Below are 23,202 nucleotides of genomic sequence, written 5' to 3'. Positions count from 1 at the left end.
CTAATGAGTTGCATTGTTCTCTCAATACAGGCTTTTACAGCCCTTGCAAAAGAAGCAATTACCTGTAGACAACAAGGCAAAGTATAGTTGCTTATATGTAATCAGATAACCAGACTTTTGTCCGTCTTTGGTTGTCCTGGGTTCAGCTACGTTGTGCATAGTGGTGGCTGAAGTCAGTATCGCTGGCTGTGTAGACGCAAAGAGGCCAAAGGAGCTCTGGCAGGATTCTCCTTTTAACTTGCATGGTGGATATTTAGCATCTACTTGACCTCAACATAGGAAAAAAATAGTTTGTATTTATTTCAGTCACAGTTCTTTCCGCCATCTTTTTTTCATAGATGTAGTAGAAACCATCACCAACTTGCATGCTCATCAGCCAGTAACCTAGGGAACATCTTTGATGTGGCCCTTTCCAGAAGTTTGGATGATATATAAATCCCACAGAATTTCTCTGAGTATTATTTGTAAGAGGATTTTTCTCATTTGGGTGCTTTGACTTTACAAGTCTGCTCTGATACCTAATTCATATCATTATAGGTGTCTTCAGTGTAGTCCTGTATAGTTCAGCTCCCTTTGCAGTTAGCGAAGATGCAGGTGTTGAGCTGACCACCTACTGCATGCATTTGTAGTGAGGAAAAGCACCATTTCACAAATGTGTGTGTGCTCCATTGTGCAAGAGCAAATCTGTTCTTAAACTGTAAAATCTTTGGTTAAGGACTGGTTGTAGGCAGTGTGTACAGTGTCTGCTGCAGATAGGGTCTTGCTATTTGAGTAGTGCTTCATGATGCAGAAATCTGGCAAAAATAATAAAAAGTAAATAGCAAAAGGGACACAAAATCAGATATTTGTCATTCCTGTCTCCTAAAGATATTTATCATTCCTGTCTTACACAGTTTCTGATTCCTGGTTTTGGTTTCCCTGAAAAGAAAATTACTCTGCAGCTCAAATGGGAAAATTCATGGGAACTGAACTTTGTCAGAGTTAGCAGCATGGCCATATAAACCACTCTCTGGAAGTCATGTCTTGCTTTAGTTAATTTTGAAAATTCCCATGGATGCTTGTAGAGTTTCTGTTACCTTTTGTAGGAGATAAGTCATTTTTGGAGAAGGCTGGTGCTTACACAAGTGGTGTGTAATGTCTTATGCAGCTGCCCTCTTTACGACATCATGGCAGTCACATGTGACAAAAAATACAACGTGACCAATTACAGTGTAACTTGAATTACACAGACAATGCTAGACTATGAGTTTATTTCAGAGATTAATCATAAATGTCATTGCAGTTTTGTCTTAGTATTTCATTAGTCTGTCACTTAACAGCTCATTACATTAATAAGGCTCACCATATTGAAAAATATTTTTAAAAAGCATTTATTGCAATTCCTATTTTTTAAGGTAATTGAAGAAGATACAATGAGCTTTTAAACTCAGGATGTAGAAAAAAAATGTTTTAATGTATTTTTTAATAAACACATTTGTTAAAAATAACATAGTCTTCTATATAGGTCTCTCAGACAGTGATTTTTTTGGCTGGTGAAGAATGGTCAATGCCAGTAGAAACAAGTCCATAATTTGCATTAAATGGGACTAGCTCTGCAGTATTGCTTATGTTAATAGCTGCAGTTACTTGCTTGTAATATTTCATCTTGTCTTTTGGGAGCATAAAAGAGCATTTTGTAGGTATGTATCAAATTCTTCGGGTCAGCTGGGTTCATAGTTATGCAGGCTCACAGTTCTGTAGTGTCATTTTCTTCTGCTGGCAGGAGTTCTTCTTTGCTGAAAATACCCAAAGGAAACTTTTAAAGAAGATGTAGAGAGCATTAGAATGTCAGGGTACAACTTAGCCTTCTGTCATTTGTTTAATAATTATTCGTTTTCTGATGTTATAACAATTAATTCCTTTTACTGGGAAATAGTTATGTATGAACTTTAGATGGACTTATTAGCTGTTTCCCAGGAATATAAATTGCTCCCATCAGTTTGTTTGAAAAATTCCACGTTCATCTCAATGTGATTCCGTCATTCCAGCAGTGCATGCAGACTCCTGAAATAAGAGAGGAAGGGAAAATATCTTAAATAATGAGTAGCAATGGCAAACTTTTATTTTGGGGGGTTGTTTTTCATAGATATTTGTTTACTGTATAGATCAAATGCTTAGTGTGTCCTTTGACAAGTGCAGTCCATTAAATGCTTTATTCATGAACTGGGATCAAGGGATTGTCTCAGTTCTAGTCTGCTCTCTGAAATAAGATAATACAAGGCATTTCTATTAAGCATTATGCTTTAGGAGAATGGGAGGAAAAGAAGAAATTCTTTAATCTCTTTGATCAGATTTGAATGGCAGAGAAATCTTATGCATTAATGTTTAAAATTAGAGATTTTATCAGCAATCATTTTAGTAAGGAGAACTTGGGTTGCTGTACTGAATAAATATACTTCCTAGTACGTGTAATATGTTGATTTCCCTAGAGTTGCTCTTTAATTCATTGTAGAGAAAGAATGAAGAACTAGTAAATAACAAAAAGAAGAAACTGCTTGATACTTCTGTAAGCGGACATACTCAAATTGGCGTAACATACATCTCTCTCGTAGCCCAGGGATAAGTTATGAGTTTATTTTAATAGCAAATTGTTTAAAGAATCAATCCCTGAATTTCACACTGGTAACAAGAAGCTTAGAGCTCAAAATTATTCCTTATGTCTTCCCCTAAAACCTTTTCAAAACTCTTGGTGAGATCTTCAGATACCCATAAACTCTCAAAGCTCTGTTGGATTCAATGGGCCTAGGCAAGTTTGCACTAGTTAAGGCTCAAGCCCAGCATTGTGTTTTAGAGCTCTGTAGGGGAACTGGCACTGGTGTTATTTAGTTAGAATCGCATTTGCAGGAATTTCCATTTCAGTGAAGCTTGTGAATTAGAAAACTCACTTTTTTAATAGTGTTCAGGAAATAATTTCTGGTTTCTATACAGGGACTCATGAAGTGAGCGCACGTCAGACGTTCCAATGGCAGCAGAAGGTTCTGGTTTGCAGCAGTGATTTTGCTGCTGGGCCTCCTGCCTGAAGTGTCTGAAAGAGAATTACAGTACAATTTATTATATTTATTATCATGCTCTAGAATAAAAAGCATTTTCATGTTTTTATGATCTGACTGAGGTTCTGTACCATGTGACTAATCCATTATATTTTGGGATATCTGGCCAGTATGAGTTTGAACAGCAGCAATGTGTGCTACACAGCCACGCTTGATGTCTTCAAAACTTTTTTTTAGCACTTGCCACTTGGAATGAAATCTTTCAAATTAAAGATGTCAGAATAAAGAAGTAACTTAGAAATCCAAATGAAACTAGGTAATGATGACAAAATAAAGTGATATCAGTTTGAATATATTTTACCATGAAGTCAAAACACATTGTCATCAAAATCCCCAGAGACACCATTATGGTGTCAAAATGAAACATTATCAACGTAAGACTACAAGAATAACAACATGAAATAATACCATTGTAACTTTGTAACATAATGCCATATCATGCAAAATAAATTTGACATACTAAGTGGAATTACTTATTATACATATTTCATTTCTTTCTGCTTTCTAAAAAAACATATGTCAATTATGTTACTCAAGAAAACCTTATATCAGTTCCATAGCATTTGCTGAAGTAATGTGAAAGTTGAGATACAAATTAGCCATACCAAGGAGATATTAACCACAGAATCTGTTTTGTTGCAATCCTTGGCTTATCTCAGGCATGACTATACAAAAAGATCTTGTTGGGTTTTTGTTGTTTGGTTTTGGGTTTTTCATTGTCTTTTGTTTTGTTTTGTTTTGTTTTGTTTTGTTTTGTTTTGTTTTGTTTTGTTTTGTTTTCTATAAAGGAGAATTACAAACAATAGGATAGTATGCTCTGGAAAGAACCATTAAAATTACACAAAAAGAGAACCAGCCATTGTAGACCTTATACATTATCTCATGAATCACTTCTTAAAGAAAGCTATTGTCCATTTGTGGATATGTGAACGGAAAGAGAGAGACTGAGTGACTTAGCCCTGAATCATTAATGGAGAGATGTTTTTATTCTTATTAATTTTTCTGCCTATAAACTGTTGGGTTATACTGCCATGTCAGCTGACCATCACCTTCTACCAACCATTCTTGGTACTAGACTCTGTTAGAATGATTTGGTTTTCACCTACCTTGAGCCCGGGTTAGACATCTAGAGTGCGACTCATCTGCCCTAATAATGTTGTCTAAATTCACCCATCTAAGCCTGAGCTCACCCCTTTGCTTTTCTTTGTCAATGATGAAAAGTAATGAGCTCTCAGGGGTAGGTAATTGCATCCTAAGACAGGTGCTTTGAATTACCCTCTGGAATAACTTATTTCTCTGTATTTCCGTCAGCAAGGGTCTAGATGCATAGTTTTAACTACCCGTCTACCTTTTACATGATTAAAATTGGTTGAGAAAAATCCTGCCTTACCCTCTCCTGCTAAATAAATTAACTTTCCTATATCCTTTATCAGGCTAATTGTATTGGTAAACCACTGAAGTGGTGTTACAAATAAATACTGTATTTCTTCTGCAGCAAGATAAATACACACTTTTGGGTATCTGAAATCTGCACTTGGATTGAGACTAAGCAGCCCAAGAACAATAAATATTAGAGTTCAGAGTTTCTAATCCAGTGTTTCAAAACATAGCAAGACTTCAGCAATAACCAAGCATCCTGCTCAGTATATCTGGAAAAGAATTCCTGAGGAAAAGACTTTTTCAGCTTTTCCAAGGGGAAATATAAGTGAAATAATTTGAAAATATCTTACCTAGTAAAAGTTGACTTCTAGCTGACTCGCTAATCTGACTTTTTGGTTAAAAAGTAAGTGCTGTTCTTGTGTGTCCTTGCCTGGCATTGATTATTTTCTTGGTATAACTGTTGTTTTCTGACAATTTCTAGTTTTAAATTTAATCAATACAGTGTGCTAGCAGTGCACGATTAAAACATCTATTTATTAAAATCTTAATCTTTATGGTAAAATGTTGAATGGATTTATTCAGAAATCAGTTGTTTTGCAAAATATAATATTAAGAATTTATTAATCTCCATATGCAAATAACATTTAATTTAAAAACTTAATTAATTTTTGTGCTAATCAGTATAAATCTTAGTGATCAACTTCATAAGAAGACAACAGCCCTGTGAATTTAGGCACCAATTCGAGTAATCAATCTTAGATTTGATTTTGATCTTTTCTTGGTTGAGTCATGTGGAAAACTGCATCCACAAGCACTAAATAACGAAATGCTTGACAGTAAGCTCAGATTAAAAGTTTTATTTAGAGGTTTCAGATTATTTAATGCCAAAAATAAAACAGTGATTCCACATTTCTTTGTGTTTTATATAGAATTTCCAGTCTTCTACTGATGCTCCTAGCAGAGGGAGTCTCCCTAAGTTTCAGATTTCAGGAACTATATGAAACTTTGACCAGGCCTTGGTATCCTTGGGCCAGTCATTTTTGTTTGGTTGGTTGGTTTTTTTAAGGGCAACTTCTCATTTTGCACTTGGAAATGAGCTTATAGTTAGGACAAGATATAACATAGAATCAATAAAAAACATTATTTGGAAATTTATAATGCAATAGCCCTTCTGTTAAAGAACACAAATAATTATACTGTGTTAACGGCTGGTAGGGACTGTGGGAGCCATGTGAACTTTGCAGAATATGTTATCTTTTTAAATGTGCAGGTATTTTAAATATATGTCTTGGTCTATATATCACTGTTTGTCTAGGGATACTGCTTGATACTGTAGTTTTATTCGTACTTTAAAATAAGATGTCATTTTTACTGAAGGCAACAGTTCACAAGAGTCAAAAGCATTCTGTTACGTTGTTCTAGTTGCAACACCCTGTTACCTATTTCCTAAGCATTTTCTGTGGTTAAAGGGAACTAAAACAACATAAAATATTTTTGGGGTTTCCAATGTAACTTATGTCAATGTCTTAAGTAAGACCTAAATAACTTTTAAAGAAGGTCTTTCTGCATTGATACAGGGCTAAATGCGACGATTTACAAACAGAGTGTAACTGTGCATTATTTGAATATTACTCACTTTTGGTGAATGCTTCTAATCAAATGGTACAATCAGAATTTTAAAAAAATATTTTATTTATGTCTCTAGACTCCTCTCTTGACAAGACACAGGCTTTTTCTCTACTCTCTTGTTGGCTGGAGTTGAGCTCTGGAGCAGATTTTGTACTGTAAAAGCAGCAACACCTCACTGCAGCAGCCGAGTCGTGTAAGGTGTGCGAGAGCGAGCCAGGTCGTACCCACCTAACAACATTCACACTGCACAGGTGGTGTTGGCTGGGGACAGATGTTCCTTTTCGCAAATAGCTGCCGTGCTTTAAGAAGCGACTGCTCCCTCGCTGCTCGTTGCTGCCCCTCTGCTGAAGATTTCTGCCCCCACATCTCACCCAAAGAGGAGATCAGAGGCAGCTCTCCCTAAATAGCTTCCCACAAAGCAGCTGGATTAGCTCAGGCTGGCGTGGCCTGAAGCTCACCAGAGATCTCTCCAATAATCCCTTCTGCTGGCACAGGAATGGCCAGCCAGGTCCAGGAGAGGATTTCTTCTTTGTGGTGTTTGTTAAATGCTTTTGTATTACTGTGCCAAGCAATCCTCCCTGTGTTGATACAAAATAGTCTGTGAGGCCTGATTGTGGATGTTCATCAGACCTAACAGCACTGGAGCCATCATTGTCTGTTCCAGTTAGGATAGGAAGATACTTAGAAGGTCAGAGCCTGCTTCGCCCCGCCTGCCTTTGGAGTAATTTTGTATTTCATTCAGAGTCAAAAATGCAAATTTCTCCTTTGCTTGATCTCCAGTATTTTTGTTTTATTATCTTCGTCTATTATTTATTAAATCTTTGTATGTGTATTTCTTCCATTTCCTTAACACCTTCATAAGAAATTCACAAATAGATGCCACATGTTTTCTTTCAGGTTACATGTGGTGTTCTCTTTTTTTGTTTTTCCCAGTGGCTGAAAATTGGCTTGGCTTCTATCTGCACAATCTAACAGCTCTGAAGTAAGGCTTAGATTGCGTGATAACCCAGTAGCTGAGTATCTGTTTTCAGATGTTTGCAGCAAGCTCCTAAAAATCTCTGCTTTTCTTTTTAATAGAAGAATTCCCCTGAAAAGTAAGACTGGATTTTTGTCTCCTATGTTCAGGCTCTGACAGGCTAATAAGGAAGAGTGATGGTGGCAATAAAAAGGGTCTTGGGTGCATTCTTCAGATTTCACTGGTGGTAAAATGATGGCCCTGCTGCAGACGGGCCACAGAGGGATTCAGGGTGAAATCTAGTCTGGAGAGTTTGAAGAGACTGTTGCGATGAAGTGACCTCCGTATTAGCTCCAGCTCTCTGCATTGTTTATGGCCATCGCGTAAGAAGTGAGTGCTGAATTAACAGCAGATGAGATTACCTTTTTAACCCAGAGAATAGAGATGAATTTTTTATTATTATTTTTTAATGGTTTGCTCTATGGAAATTGATGTGAAATGATCAAGAAATCACAATGTCAAAATCTGGAAATTAATTTCATTCGCTGAAGGAAGCAAGTATATTTAGGGACTTGTGTAACTTCTTTGTGGTATTGCAGTTGATGACTACCACTGTGAAGGTAAACCAGGAATGACATAAAACTTCTTGGTGAGCTGATTTCACATGCATACATACTGACATAAATCCTAGGTTTTAAATCTTTGTTTTGATGGAATTAATATGCTGAAGCGTGTAGGTATGTGTACAGGTAACATGTTAGATCTTGCCTGTCACATTAAGCCAATCGCTGAATTTGGCTGCCTTTATAAACTGCAGACTTTAAAGGATATACAATGAAAAGGCAAGAGAGAAGGATTTTTATAACCTTGTGAACAGTAGAAATAAGCCAAGACTGAGAGAGATCTGGGGGAAAAAAATTCAGATAGGATTTATACTCTTCAGCATGCAAGAAGCTGCCCTTGTTAGAAACTAACTTTGCATGCATAATTAATTTGAGCAGCACATTCCATTTCTTACAACTAGAAGAGAAATTGAATTCAGGTGTTTGCTGAACATATGGGGGATTTACTGTGAATTTATGACCTGTGGTTTGAGTGTAAAACCCCAAGATACTAGCTGATAAAACTTAATGAAGCTTGTGCAGAGAAGCCATTTTTATTTGCAGTTTTGTAACTGATACATTTTTGGGTTTTTTACACCTTTCCCCCACCTTTCAATGCCTTATTCCAAATAAATTCTTTGACACTTAAGAAAAACAGAAGTGGTGTAGGATAAACCTTTCTATGCCTCCTTGCAGATGACAACTGCACTGTGCTACAAGCACGTTTGTAGTCTAACAGATTTGCTCTCTTGCTCAGCTGATTTTTTTTCTCAACCGGCTATAGTAATTCTATAGTAGTAGAATTATAGTAATAGTAATTCTATAATCAAACAACAGCTCTTTTATATGACACCAGCTGTGGTTGCTCCTGTGTACTGGGCCCACGTGTGTTAATATCCGTGTGTTAGTGGAAATTCTATTCCCTGGTATCCCAGAGGAGGACTGTTCATAGGGCACACTGGAAGGAGCAGACCAACCAAATGAACTACACTAATTTTTAAAACAATAAAACATAAACCAATATAATAGGAAAAGACCAACCTCCTCTGGCAAGCTGGTGGCAGGCAGGAGATGGTACTAACTCTGCCACTGCCCAGCATCATCAACCCCCAGCGTATGGGCACAGTCAGCCGTGTCACTGAGGATTAACAGTGCAGACCATGCATTGGAATATGCTGCTGACTTTAAGTCTGAGACTTTCATTTTATTTTACGTCTATGGCTTTTTTGCAACAACTTGACAGTTTCCGCTTATCCACCCTCAAGGGCCATCTGCAACAGACAGATCCATCTGCTTGGAGTAAGCACTGTGGCGAGAGGGTGCTCGAGTTTCAGAAAACGTAGCAGAAGCTTTTATATTAGATTATCACCACCCTGCCTTCTGTTGGGCTGTTTTCATCTTCCTCAAGCCATGAGGGAAGGAGCCAATTTTGTAGACACTCAGCTCGTTCTGAACTTTGGCAAGGGTACATGCTGCCAACTAAGGCATGGCCATCAGAGCAAGGACATGGTTAATCCACAATGGGTTGGAAATAAACTCCTTTTCTGCTCCGCTCTACCTGTAGACACAGGTAGATTCAAATTCAGCACTTGATTTTTAATATGAAACAAGTAATCTGTCAAAATGGAAAGTAATTTAGTTTATACAAATAGGCGATAGTTCTTCGCCAGGTTGAAGTAAATAAGAATCCATCTGTGTTTTATAACTACTATCCAGAAATCTAAGAAGCCGGTCAGGCCAGCAAGTCCCTGGCAGCTCCAATCTGTGTTAAAAGATTTCAAGGTGTAAAGAACGCTGTTTGTTTACCGACCTTTTGATTATTCTAGTCATGTTGCAACAGCCTGGTGATGTTGTTGAGACCCTTTTCCATGCTTTTTCAGGCCAATAAATTTTTTCCCAAAGCTTTAGTCATCCCCGTTCAGTAGCGTGTTTGTATCTACTTTATCACTCTGAAAATCTGTCTATTTTGAAAGGATTACAACTCTGTACATCAGTGCATGACATCACACTGAGACATTGCTTAATGATCTGAGACTCTGATGGTCATTGCTGTGGCTGCTTGTTTCTGGAAATATGTGACAGCTCTGGCCTATCTAAGCCTTGCTTACAGTTGCATTTTCAGCCTGTGCTCGCGGTTGTGTGTTTCAAAGCAGTGCTCACAAAACAGCTGATTGTGAAATGTGCCATCTGCAGATGGAAGGCAATGGGGTGCCAAGTAGAGTTGTGATACAAGGAAGCTCAACCACTTTTCAACCCGTTAACTTTGACCCTAAAAGCCTTTCCTTGATGTTTTTTAAATTTCTTTTAAGAACATTTAATAATGACAGCAAAGGTGCTAATTGTCCTTTGTAAGACATACTGTTGTTAAGTAGCACAGGGAAAGGCTGTATGGGCAAGATATGGTTACTGTAGATACCTGTGATTCCAGTTTTGCTAAAAAGTTTAAGACTAGCATACGTCAAATCTTGAATAAATTTTGGATAGATTTCAAGTTAAACTCCTTCCTTCCTGCTGGTAGTCTAGAAAGCTTTGAGGTGAATTTGCCTTCAGATTTTAAGCTCATTTGAATGAAGAACTCAAACAAACCATGGTGCATTTAATTAAACTTTTGAGGATTTGTACTATACATCTGCAAAAGTCAAAAGGGAATTTAATCAGCAGGAACATCTGCAGCCCTGCATCCTAGAAATCTGTTGATATGACCCTGCCTGTCTTGGATGAATTCATCCAATAAGTCAAAATCCATTTTGCTTTAGACTGGATAAGGACTCTTCACACTAAATATAATTTGTTTAGATCTGTCCCAAGGGATACTGATGTGCCTTACATAAAGAGTTGTAGATAAAACAGGACATCTGAGGACATGAAAAGGAATAAAGTTAGGTTTACACTTTTGACTGCAGAATTTTATTTGTGACAGTTTTTTGTTGCGATTATGATTTTTTGCATATCCCATCTTCTGGAAGTAGTAATTGTTGGCTGAGGGTTGAATTATGTAACAAGCGGGCGTACCAAGTGTTCCCTGAGTGCAGCAGGAGACATAAAAAACATAGCAAAGAAGCACCGATGAGAAAATTAACTGAATGAAAAGAGACATGAAAAGAAACAGGAGAGAGCATGGCAGGCCAGGATGAAAATGTGCAAACCTTCTCTGGTGGGAGGGCTGGGGCAGCTGAATAATTTAGCCTACAGAATCAGAACAAGGTTGAGAGGAAAATGGAAATGAAAGGAAACCGATCTGAGGTATAGTCTAAGCCCTCAAATAATCTTTTCTCAAAAGTATCTTAGCTACTCTCTAGCTGCTTGCCTTTTCTCTTTTTTCTCTTCTAAATAAAAATGTTTAATTTTTCTATTCTTATTATAAAATCACTGACTTGACCTCACTTTGTTTCTCACAGAATTTTTGAGCACAAAGAAATTTGAGTAGATACAGAAATCATTTTGTCTTTTAAATGAGTTCTTTCTTTTTTGTGAAGTAGTCCTTTTTTTATAATTCACTTCTTTTACAATTTTCTAAATTTGGGTCCTGTCCCTTGCTTTTCAGATAAAATAGAAATATTGTTAGAAGATTTATCTTCTCTGCCATTACCAAACCTTTTATTAACTTTGAATAATTTTTCTGAAATCAGCTTGTTGGGGTTTTTTTCTTTTTCTTTTTTCTTTTTTTTTTTTTTTTTTTCATTAGGAGAAGTTCTTAGGTCTGGAGAAAAGTTAATCAGAAATCCCAAGACCCTCCTTGTGCTTTGTTGTTCCATCTCTGCAGTGTAAAAGAGTGTTAAATTCATGCATTTGGTGTTTGGGATGAGACATACATTTTAGCATCATGGCATGGACACTATGCATTTACTTGCTGTTCTTCTGTTGCTATAATTGTTTTAAGGGATAACCATCATGCAATGTGCAGAAGTCCTCCGACCTGTAATAACCCTTCTAGTAGCACATTCTGGGGCTGATAGAGTGTGTCTGTTCCTTATAATGCACAGCGTTTAGTTCAGTACTTTTGGGGTTCGCCTTCTGTTTTCCTTTGGCATGGGATAACTCTTCCAGTGCCACTTTTGCACTGTGATCCCTCAGAGTTTTAAATGGTTTTGATTAAGGGAGGTTGATTATTTACTGATAATCTTCAGTACTTCAAGGTGTCCATGAATGCTTCTGTTCTAGTAATTTTGCACTTAGTTCAGTGACATTTCTCTTTCAATCATATGTTCTTGTACCTGAAATATTAATACTGAGAGTAGTTTACTACATTTAAATGCAATTTATCTTACAGAAAATACTGTCTCTGTAGAAAGTATTGGACTACTTGTTTTTTAGATTAACAATACAGCTTTAAAAATCAACAGACCATTTAAAAGTGTTTTGTGTGTCTTGAACTGCATTGTGATGATTACATTTAAAATGTGCAGTGTATAGCAATGCATGGGAAAAAATGAGTGGTTGTATAATAAAGCTGGGCAGAATTTGACAATAAGGAATAAATTTACATAACAAAACTGCAAATGGAGATAAGCTATTTCACAAAATTAAGTTGAATTAAGAAAATAGAATTAGCAACACAACTACAACGAAGTGGAAATTTTGAAAATGCCACAATGTTTCCTTTCCACCTATTCTAAATGAAGCTTTCTTTAACTGTACTTTTCAAAATTGCAATTTGAACATAGAAGTTGAGCTACCCTTTAAATAAAGCATTTTTAAGGCTTCCATTTACCAAAAAAAAATAAAATCTCTAAATTCCTTCTTTTTCTTTGCCTTTAGTTTCAAATAGAAGAAAGGAAAAGGAAAAAAAAAAAAAAAAGACAAAAAAAATCTTAAAAAAATAGCTTTTGCTAGAACTATTCTGATTATTCTGTTTGGCCAACCAAGCACTGATAAGCTCCATTTAACGGCACTGAAAAGAGTGGGAGGTAACATCTCAGACGCCTACAGCCTCCAAAACTGCACCTACCAGTCCCAAAAGACTTGGAAAACAGTCACAAATGGACTCCAAAATAATCTCTTTTCATATGAGAACAGACATTGGATATAAATTCACTGTGTTTTATTGTACCCTGTGTCCAAGTACAGAAATCTATGGAATTGCTTTCCATTGTCTCCCTGCAGATTTCTTTTTTGAAACAAAGTAAGAGCTGACCATTCCTCGTCAGCTCTTTTGAAATAAACAATAAAATACGGAGCTTAAGAAGGCCATAATAAAAGATTAAAATGCTTCTGGTTAGTCTTGATATAGCATATTTGTTTGTCGGGCTTCCTGTGATTCCCACATTAGCATGTCTGAAATACAGTGGGGGTTGTAGGGGTCAGGTGCGAGCAGCACAGCTGGAAAAACGGCAACGAGATTAATAAATATCCAGTTTCCCTCTGCTCTGTGAAATAAGCCATTCCTGTGCATATATCATTATGCTTTCACATAAACCCACACTGTGGAGAGTGGATTACCTGTGACAGGCTTTGTGGAAAAATTTATGGTTTCGAAGAATTCCAGGTTCTGGGTGTGCTGGAGGTTGTGGAACCTCCGAGGCTGAGCCCTCCCCACCCACCGGCATCTGCCAGTGCCGCTCTGCTCCCCAAACGCCATCCTGCCCACGGCACTGCCAAATGGATGGCTTTTTACCAGCCCCCGGGCCTTTTAATGCTTTCAGACTGATCAGTTTAAAAGACTTGTTAAAAACAGAACTAAGGGATGACAGGCCCATATTGATTGGGGAAAATAATCAAATTTTATATAGGTAGGGCCTTCAGACATTGCAATGAATTTGATGCAAATAAAGATCTGCCAGTACTACAGTTTATTGATTGTGAAAAAGTATCTTTCATGTTTAGTCAGCAGCAGACATCATTAGGACTTTTCTCTTAATTTCCCTTTATGTTGTCTGACACTAGCACATCTATCCCTCTTCATTTCCAACATATACTGAAAAATGCCAGTAACTTTTAATGATTTTTAGGAACAGCCTCATTCATCTTACCCTTACACCATCTGAAGTTTCTTTATAAGTCAAACAGCATTAATAATCTTTTAAAAAACTAAAGATCTTTGTACTAGGCGCTTGGAAATTATTTTAAAGTCGGTGCTCCTGTACTACAGTAGCAGTCCCGTGCTAAGAAATTACAGGTGGCAGTTTCCAAGTATATTGATAATTTCCATCCTCCTTTTAGCAACAGATCGACCCCTAACAATCATGACCGGATACAGCGCCTGAGACAAGAGTTCCAGCAAGCAAAGCAGGATGAGGACGTGGAAGACAGGAGACGTACTTACAGTTTTGAGCAGCCATGGGTAAGTGTATGGAGCCTGTCAAATCTCAAAAGGCTGGCTGACTCCTGCTGTCCCGATAGGGACACAGGGTCATCTGCCTCCACACTTCTGCCCTTTCTGTTATCCCTACTTTTGGTTCATTGATATTTATTTCATGTTTAAACTTCTTCAGCCATCCATCCTGTCTGCGTTTAGCATTATTCACTCTGTGTTTAGACCCTTGAATCTGTGAGTTATTCAGATTTTTTTGTCTCAAAGGCAATATCAATTGTTCTGAAATTTTCTAGGAAATCAGGATAAAACACATATTGATGATAAATAATTTAAAGAGAAATGTAACTCTGTAAATGGTATTTTCCCTGAAGCAATATCACTGTGATTAGGTCTTTTCATTAAGAGGAAGAACTATGTAAAACAGAGGTATCTATAATAGCATGCTTCACAATAGCACCCCTTTGCCACTTATATTAGCTGAGACAGTTCTGTCTCAAGATATACATCCTAATTGATCATTTAAAACCTGTTCAATCTGATCTAGCAATGTGATACAATTATGTAAATCCATGCATGTGCTTATCTTGTTTAAGATAGTGAAATGAATAAGTCTTGCTTTTTAATCAATTACATATCCTAAATTAGGATCCTTTAAATATGGACATATATCTCACCGCATTTTTGTTTAAAATTCCACAGTATAGACAGTGAACAATTTGCTTGTGTTATGAAAAAAAAGCGGGAGCTGTATGATAATGAAGGCAGTAAAATCTCTCACATCTTCCGCCGAAGCGAGTGGAGGTGATGGATTATTGTTACTTATCATTACGATGCACATGAGACAGAGTCTGAAATAGCCAAAGATCCACATCTTTGTGTCACTGAGAACAACCTAGGTAACATCATAATGCATATGACATCTTTGTTTGCCTATTGTGGTGGATACAGAAGATTTTTTTTTTACTTTTATTGGGTCTTTGTGTCTTTGTCCATCTTAAACTCACCATTTTGAACCTGTGGTATTTTTGACATGCAGCATGGAGAGGAACGAAGGTAAATGTATCCCTAAATGACCTCACACTGCTTAATGTACTGTATCAGGATATAGGCTTCTCTTTTCACATGTTAGAAAACCTCTAACCTTCTCTGAAATTTAATAAATGAAATAAACATTTTTTTTAATGACCAGATGTTTTCAATTTGATGTGGTGAAGATAATGTGATAGCTCATCACAGTTACAGTGTAGCAGTTTTGGAGCGAAAGGGAACTGGTTATAGGAAGTACTTTCCATGATGTGTATCAACTGCTGCTTAGTCTCCAAATGAGAGATATGAGCAGCATTCTTGGGAAAACTGTGTATGAGAAAAACTTGCACTCCCAAAGACTTGGGAACTTAACTACTGAAGGTCATGGGCCAAATTGTTGTATATCTAAATGCCATAGCAACTTGAGACAGTCAACTTGGCTTTTATTATAGTTTCTTGTAATGAGCGAGGAGGGAATTATTTGGATGACAGGCTGATTACCTTAGGAATGGAATAATTTCCTAAATTGTGGGTCAGAACACTGACCTTTCCTTTCTCTCTTATTCAAACAAATGGGATCTCTCTGTTTACTCCCCTTCTACAGATCATGCAAATGAGCTCAAAGTGACTAATTCAGCTTAATGTATTAATATTAATTCTGAAGCCTATTGTTGCCTTTGTAGGAGCTGGTCTGTTGTTAAATACATAGGTGACCAAATGTTTTATTTTAGATAAGTACTTTAAAAATAAAAATGGCCCGGAGTATTTTTGGATTGTAATTTATTTTTTTTTTTTCCATCGTGTACTCCAGCATTTCAAGATCACAGTGCTTGGAAGGGATCAAGCAGTGATCTCATCCATTTTAGCAGTTCACAGTCATTTCAGTGTTAAGGAGCCATAACCCTCTCTCTTAAGGAGTGTGTATTTTTTTAACATATTAGTCTAAAATGATGGACTTTGTTAAGACATCCATTCAAAACAGATCCAGATGTACTATTAAATACTAGTGACACAAAAAAATGCGAAAGTGGTTTATAATATGTACACAGGAAAATACTTAGATACATTCATCAACATCATTTCAGTCTTCTCCATCTGTCAGCTGTTGGTTACAAACCACAGCGGTGAAAAGTGCACCTGTACGTGGACGATTGTTGAAAAGCATGTTTTCACCTGAGGGAGATGGGTTGCAGAGCCTATATGAACAAAAGGCTTTACATCCAGAGAAGCCTCTGAGCCACATGACAGCAGCCAGTTCTGATCTGGTTTGGATAGAGAGGAAAAACCCATCCATGGAGAAGTGTGTGCTATGAGGTGATAAGTGGTTTGCATTTCTCATTAGCAAGATGATGGGAGGGTTGAGGATAGAGAACAAAGTGCTGATGTGATGTGGGACTATTGGTTACTTTAAGGAAGTGTAAATGAACACAAAGTTTGCAGTGTAAGTAATGGATACTGATGGAAATCTGGCAGCTCTGAGGATATTTAGAGGAGCCAAATAGCTCAAAAACTGACTAATATATTATCAAAAGGATCCTGTGAACATCACCGACTCCAATCCATCCCAGACTATTAATGGCCTGTGACACGGGACTCCAGTGACAGATCTCTGAACTGTGGAGCACTACATCACGCTGGCTCTGAACAATGTCTGTGGCAGAGGGACCAGCCCCGACCCCGTCCCTTTCTGTCTATGTCCATCAGGTGAAGGTTATTTCATTGCAGATGAGCAATGCGACAGAGCGGGACTTTTTGCCCGGCTGTGGATATCCTGCCAGTAAACAAAATACTTGACTGCCTATGAGTGTTCAGCATCAGGCAGCTTAACAGACACAAAAAGTGATAGCGTTGGAATGAGATGACACTGTCTATTGGGCAGCATAACATTTCTGCTCAAGGCCATTTGAATGACACATTGTTAAGGTTTAATAACTGACTAACTGTTGCAACATCAAGCCATCTCTGAAATCCACTAGTTCTACAGTTCAGTTAAAGCTTTAGGGAAAAGATTTTTGCATTTGTTTATTTTAAGGTAACTTTCTCAGGCTTCAAAATTGTTTTCTCTTACACGACCTTCTTGGTTTCTCTTTTATTTTTTTCTCAAAAGGCAAGGTATAAGAGGGCTTCAAGGACAATACTGTATGCCTGATTTTACACATGAAAAAAAATAACATCAAATGTGATTAATCCATTTTAACCTTGCTGGTGTTAATTCCAGACAGAGTTTGCAGAAATGTGTATCTGGGCATGCAGAACTGCATGGAAACACAGTACGCCTGCTAATATTTAAGGCCCTTACTGTTGCTATGACATTTTTATTCCAGTACAGGATTCTTTTGGGGCTGATTTTTCTGTTCAATACCAAAGTTGAGCCTCTGGTTTTCGTTCTTTTTTGAGTATTATTGGGTCTGCTGAAGTTTATCCTTGCTTACACCAGTCTTGGGCTTTAGGGGATTTCAATTGTAATTTGTTCCATATCTTGTATTTTTGCCTAGCACATCTTAATTAACAGATCCCCACCTTCAATAATAAAACCACAACATTATAGCCCTAAATGTCTTGGGAGTGAACAATCCAATTAAAAAAAAAGAGCATATTAAATCCATTGAAAACATTACAGCTGCTTGCCAGTCCTGCTTGTAGAAACACACCAGTGCTCAAAAGAACCCACTAAGATGCAGGAGGGACAAAAGTTAGTGGTTTATTTCCTCATCTTTAATTAAAATTCAGTGTTAAAAATGGAAAGTGTCAAATTCCATTTACAAATACATTCATTTCCGGTCATCCTAGATCTATTTGGATGGTCGGAGAAAATTGGCATTGAAAGAGCAGCTTTAAATGTTTAGGAGTCAAATACAAAGTTTTTTGTTCTAAAGCTACCTGGGTCAAAGTAAATATACTACATGACTAGTCTGAGTATAACTTTAAGTACATGCACAAATTTATGAAAGGTAAATAACTGCGTGGTTTTCATAGAGGAAAGATTCCAGAGATCCTAAGAATATACTTACGCATGGCTTGATGGATAAATGCTCAGAAAACTGAGGAACTATGTTTGTTTTTTCTGCTCTGTGTTGGTGTGTAGGTCTTGTCTCTAAAAGAGATTTAAAGGATTTTTTTTTTTTTTTTCTGTTTATGGTACTAATTTCTTATCCTTTTATTCAAGTCCTTGACCTGTTCAAAGCCATAATGAATTCTAAATAATTTCAGATTATTTGAGAAGCACAAAAGCCTGATTTTTATCTCTGCAGCTTCCACTGTAATGTATTAATTTTACCTGGAAAATTAAATAACTGACTATATTCAAAACAAACACTGTAAAGCTTACATCAGACTGTAAATTAGGTAGAATTACTCAACACATTAATGAGAAAGGAAAGTAGTATATTAATTATTTCTATTATGAATCCATTTCAAGAGTGTCCTTCAGGATATTTTATTCAAGGTATTAGGCAATATCCAATGGAGCACTGCAGTAGACAAAAAATATCTTAGGAGCTAAATTTCTGTTTCTCCTACCCCAATCTCTTTCAGAGAGGAAACCAAAGTTACTCAGGGCAGCCTCTCCAAGGGTACTTTCTCTTCAGTGGTGCAGTTAAAGTCCATTCTGCACCAAACTTGGGAAGGATTTCATGAAGCGTCAGCAATTTCTCACCAAGATTTAGACTGACTTTAAAATGTTATAGTTTAAACTTTTTTTGCCCACTAGTTTCAATCATCTCCTAATTTATGTGAAACAGAAATTGAAGATAGACGATTTTTTAAAGAAATAGAATTATTTTGGTTTGTAAGCAAACATATTTATAGCTCACAGTTGTGCAGAGAATGTAAATAGCTCAGGCAGAATTTCAGGGCTCTCTAAGTGATTTGTTTGTACCATACTGAAGATTTTCCTTCTGCTTCTGCTACACAACAGAATGGAGATCTTAGTTCCATACCACGCTGTTCAGCTTCCTACATATACACCAGAGAAAGACAGACAAAGGGGTGGGATTTTCTTATTATATAGTGTTTGAATTAATACACACACCTGTTGGCAATTTTTAAAAGAAATATTGCTATATGTTCTGTTCACCATAGCAACATAAAAGATGGAAGTAAAAATAGTCTTCAAGGACATCTCCTAGAACCACTGAATGTTTTTCATCATTCTGAATTCTGATATACGCAGTTACTGGATTGTCTGTCATCTGTGCCAAGTACATTTACACATGAAGCAGGCAAGGTCATTTAATCTTATCTATTTCTAATTAGTGCTGAACTATAAGAACCACAGACATTTTTGGAGGCCTTGTATATACCAGCTTCCCTGGATGAACTTGCAAGTTCTTGATTAAACACAGAGTATAATCTGGAAAAAAAAAAAAAAAAAAAGCACATCTATTTTAGTATTAAATAATTGTCTTATTTAATAAGTAAAAAAAATACTAAGGGACTTGTTCCTTTAGTAATCTCCCTATTCACCATTTCTTTATCAGCAGAAAGGAGTTATATGAGTTTGAGCAAGCATTTCTGCCAGCTTCTCCCTATGGCAGTGGGCTGTGAGACAGGTGTGTCATTTCAGCTAGTTGATCTGTCACCTAAACTAGTTGGATATCCTTGCAAGTCCAGAGCTCCAGATTGCCCCTATGATCTCCTCTCTCTAATTCTGTGGCAACTTTGACCTGTGCCAGTTCTGGAGCACCCACGCTGTCACCACGCAGAGCCACCCTCCATGGGCAGAAATGCTGCTCTGTGGGGAGGGAAACTGCGTGGGCACTGCTGGTGTAGCTGGGAGAGAGGGAAGGGACCTTTATCCCTAAAACATGCTACCCTTTACTGCTGATAGTGGTCAGTGCAATGTGAACCATGGGGTACACTCTCTGGGAAATGAAAAAACTCTGTTTTCATGAAGTGAGAAATCCATAGAAACTTTTAACTTTGCAGCCCTGGTTTTAAATTAATGCTTCTTTGAGAAGAGAGCTGTGTAATTTCATGAATCTTAAAGCATGCTTTTACGTGCTGAATATTGTTTAACAATGCTGAATGCCGTAACTATCACTGCCACTTAAATGTATTGTGGAAGACAGGAACATACATTTATTTGTATAATGCAGCCTTGGTTGTTATTGTGGCCTTGACCGCATCCTGATTTAAAAGGTCAGTGCTTGTCATGCATCTCATTGCAAACAAGGCCAGAGTTCTTATCAATCTGTACTGTGAAGACCGAGCTGTTGCCAGGTTTGTTGGGTGATTTCAGGTTCCTATAAATGTACTTAGCCTTGCGTTGATATTAGTGTTAAAATTACCATGTTATGTGTATTCATTATACATGTTTTGCTTGTTGCTGTTGAAAGATGAGAAAACAGTTCAACTTTTTTTTTTTTTATTACCTCCATTTTATGCTGAAATGAATGGGATATGCATTCATATAGATGTGTATTTGTGTATATATTTTATATAAAGATGTATGTATAAAATTATACTTTGAGGATTGAGACAAAATCACCCATTAGCTTTTGAAGACTAACGTTACTTTGATATAAATACTTTGGTTTAGATACTTTAATTGAAAGCATATTGAAAAGATAAATCACTCTATGGAGATTTGCACTTTTCTGAACAAGTTAAGGATCCAAAAGGAAATATGTTGTCTTTATATCATCATAACCATGTATCAAGGGCATTCACTATGGTGTCACTGAGGCTTTTAATGAAAAGATTTGAAAGCAATGCCTTTTCATTAATAAGATGGTTGAATGTAGCTGTCTGTGTGTCTATCTGTAATGTTTTGGAATATATGATTACATACAGACAGAGTATTTTTATGTCTCATTGCCGTACTTTCAGTTATATTAATAGCTTATTGTAGATGTGAACAACATGCAGACAGGACTGTAAATAAGTATTAGTTTCAGATTAGTTAAGTATTATAAATCTACTTAATTTAATAGGGCATACAGGTTCTAATACCTTCAGATAATCAGATAATTTGTTTTAGATGTTTGCCTTTAGACGCATCAAATTATAAATGCTGAACTGCTGAGAATCCAGACCCGACTTCTCAGATCCAGCCGTCTGGGCACACATGGCAGTGGGCAGACCGGCGTGATAGCCCCCGCCTCTAGTTAACCATTGGTTCCTGTGTGCATTAAAACAAACAAACAAAAAATCTCTGAAGCTTTGATCTTAGTCCATTCATAGTCTGTTAGGGCTTTCAAAGCCTTTGTCTCTTTAGTAAAGACTTCTGTGATAACTTTTGCTCTCTGCATGTGTGTGTGTGTGTACTTTCATTTACGCTTTATAGATGATGCTTTTTAGTGTCTTGCATAAACCTAAATCAAGGAAAATCTCAATTCCAGCTTACCTGTTTCATAATTTAACCATTCCCTGTGCTGTAAAAGTGCTTTAATCTGTTATATTTACAGTGAACTAAAAAAAGGGAAAGTATGTTTTCAAATAAAGATAAGCAATTCTGATTTAATATCTGATCTGTGATAACTACTTTCTCACATATGATATGACATAACTGTAGCTTTCCCAATATATGCAATCTTTCCAACACTTTTAAAGTGGAACCCTTGAAATGAGGAGATTTCATCTAAAAATCTTAGTTTAAATGTTTATATTCCTCATGGACAAGTTGAGATGGGAACTTCTAAGTTTCCCTCTGATTCTCTGTAAGCTGCTTGTAACCACACTGGAGAGAATTCACAAATAAATCTTGTGATTTTCAGGTAATCACTTACTTCCATAAGCTGAGCCCTTCAATAAAATACCAAATGTCAGAAGACTCTCAATAAAGTCAAGAAAGTTAGAAATGTTGACATATGCAATAACTGAAACGCTGCTCTGTATGTGTTGCCCTTATTTAATATAGTAGGAAATCTCCATGGGGGTTGTTGGTTTGGACATACATATGTACAGCTTATTCATCTCTCAGAAAATTTCCCACAAGGCTGACACATGATTCGGTTTTCTCAACTTGTTGCTTCATCATACCATTCCTAAAGCATTTTCATTAGAAATATCATTTTACTGAGGTTTTTACAGAGTAAATCTGTTGTGAAGTAGACATCAATGTTGCATTAAGGCTTCTCTTAAACAAGTTCTCTGTTACATATAGTCTGTACTTTCACATTCTGATTCTTTTGCACAATAATCTTCTTGTAACGGGAAATGCAGCTGTTCACCAAATTGTATCTGTTAAATTCTGAGCGAGACTGATGCTCTGCCTGAAGTGTATTGTTATTGAAAATGAAGTTTCTTAAAGTTGTACATCTGTTTCAAATCTGTTGTGTTTCTGCCTACCTGTGTGTAGTTGACTATATAGTAAGACAAAGGAGAAGTTTAGGTCACAAATGACAACTTTCTCATTTCTAAAACTTGTCTTCAATGTATGAAGCTTTTGAAAAGCCTTTTATCTTTCAGATATTTGTCAGCCATTATGATATCTTTCTGATGCAGGAATTGTAACAGTGAGAAACAAAAGAGAGATGTATTTTGAAGGAAGGCAAAGATAAAAAGGCAAAAAGTGCTTTAAGAAAAGCAAGTCTGAGACAAACTGTTTCAGTCCCAGGCTCAGCCAAGTGGTTATGCTCCCTAACCTCCCCATGATGAGACCTACGTGATTTGAATAGAACTGGTAATTTTAGGATATAAAATAATGATGTTCTGTTCTTTGTTAAGTGAAACCTTATTATAAAAACAACAAAGCCCAAAACATTCCTTGACTTTTGTGGCACCCTATTTTGCAACTTGAAATCACAAAATCTGAAGAAAGTAATAAAGTAAAATGAAAAGTGATATCTCTAAAAAAGTAAACTTTTCGTAATCCAAAGTTTGAATTCAGCCATTCTACCAGATCTTGAGCTGTAACGCTCTGTGTTCCCGGAAAGGCCACCCATTTTCATGTGCTCTTAGTACTGGCCTTTCAAATTGTCACCTCATTAAGATGTTATCTAAAATCCTTCTCAGAGATACAGGATTCCCCATTGCCCACTAGATACTTGCTAAATTTTTCTGCTTGTTCATATCAAACCACAAAATGTTTCCCTGCCTCTCAGAAAAGCAAGCGGTGCATGTCTGGAGCAACAGTAAAACTGGATGGCTCCACTGAGGGAAAGCATCACTTGAGCGTACTGGTGAGGTTCGAAAGAGCTGCTGTGCTCGCTCCTCCCTCAGTGGCATGTAAAACTTAGCATTAACATGACTGAAGATCTGTTCCACCAACTTAATTTAAATTTCAGTGTTACTATAAAAGCACAACCCATTCTGGACCAGTGTTTT

General features: G+C 36.9%; 1 protein-coding gene across 8 annotated transcripts in view; it reads left to right on the top strand.

The window, feature by feature from the left end:
* The window catches only part of PARD3 (par-3 family cell polarity regulator), a gene marked incomplete at both ends in the record, with an annotated part of 453,991 nt that overhangs the window by 426,694 nt on the left and 4,095 nt on the right, over positions 1–23,202 (top strand). For all 8 annotated transcript variants that reach the window (XM_080340305.1, XM_080340306.1, XM_080340304.1 and 5 more), the window contains one exon: positions 13,815–13,935. In XM_080340305.1, the coding sequence (XP_080196431.1) occupies positions 13,815–13,935 (121 nt within the window). The remainder of the gene's footprint in view (positions 1–13,814; positions 13,936–23,202) is intronic.

Source organism: Nesoenas mayeri (genome assembly GCF_963082525.1).
Source record: "Nesoenas mayeri genome assembly, chromosome: 2".
In the NCBI taxonomy this organism is placed as follows: Eukaryota; Metazoa; Chordata; class Aves; order Columbiformes; family Columbidae; genus Nesoenas; species Nesoenas mayeri.
The sequence above is the reverse complement of the archived record's forward strand: the minus strand, read 5'-3'. Positions and strand labels throughout refer to the sequence as shown.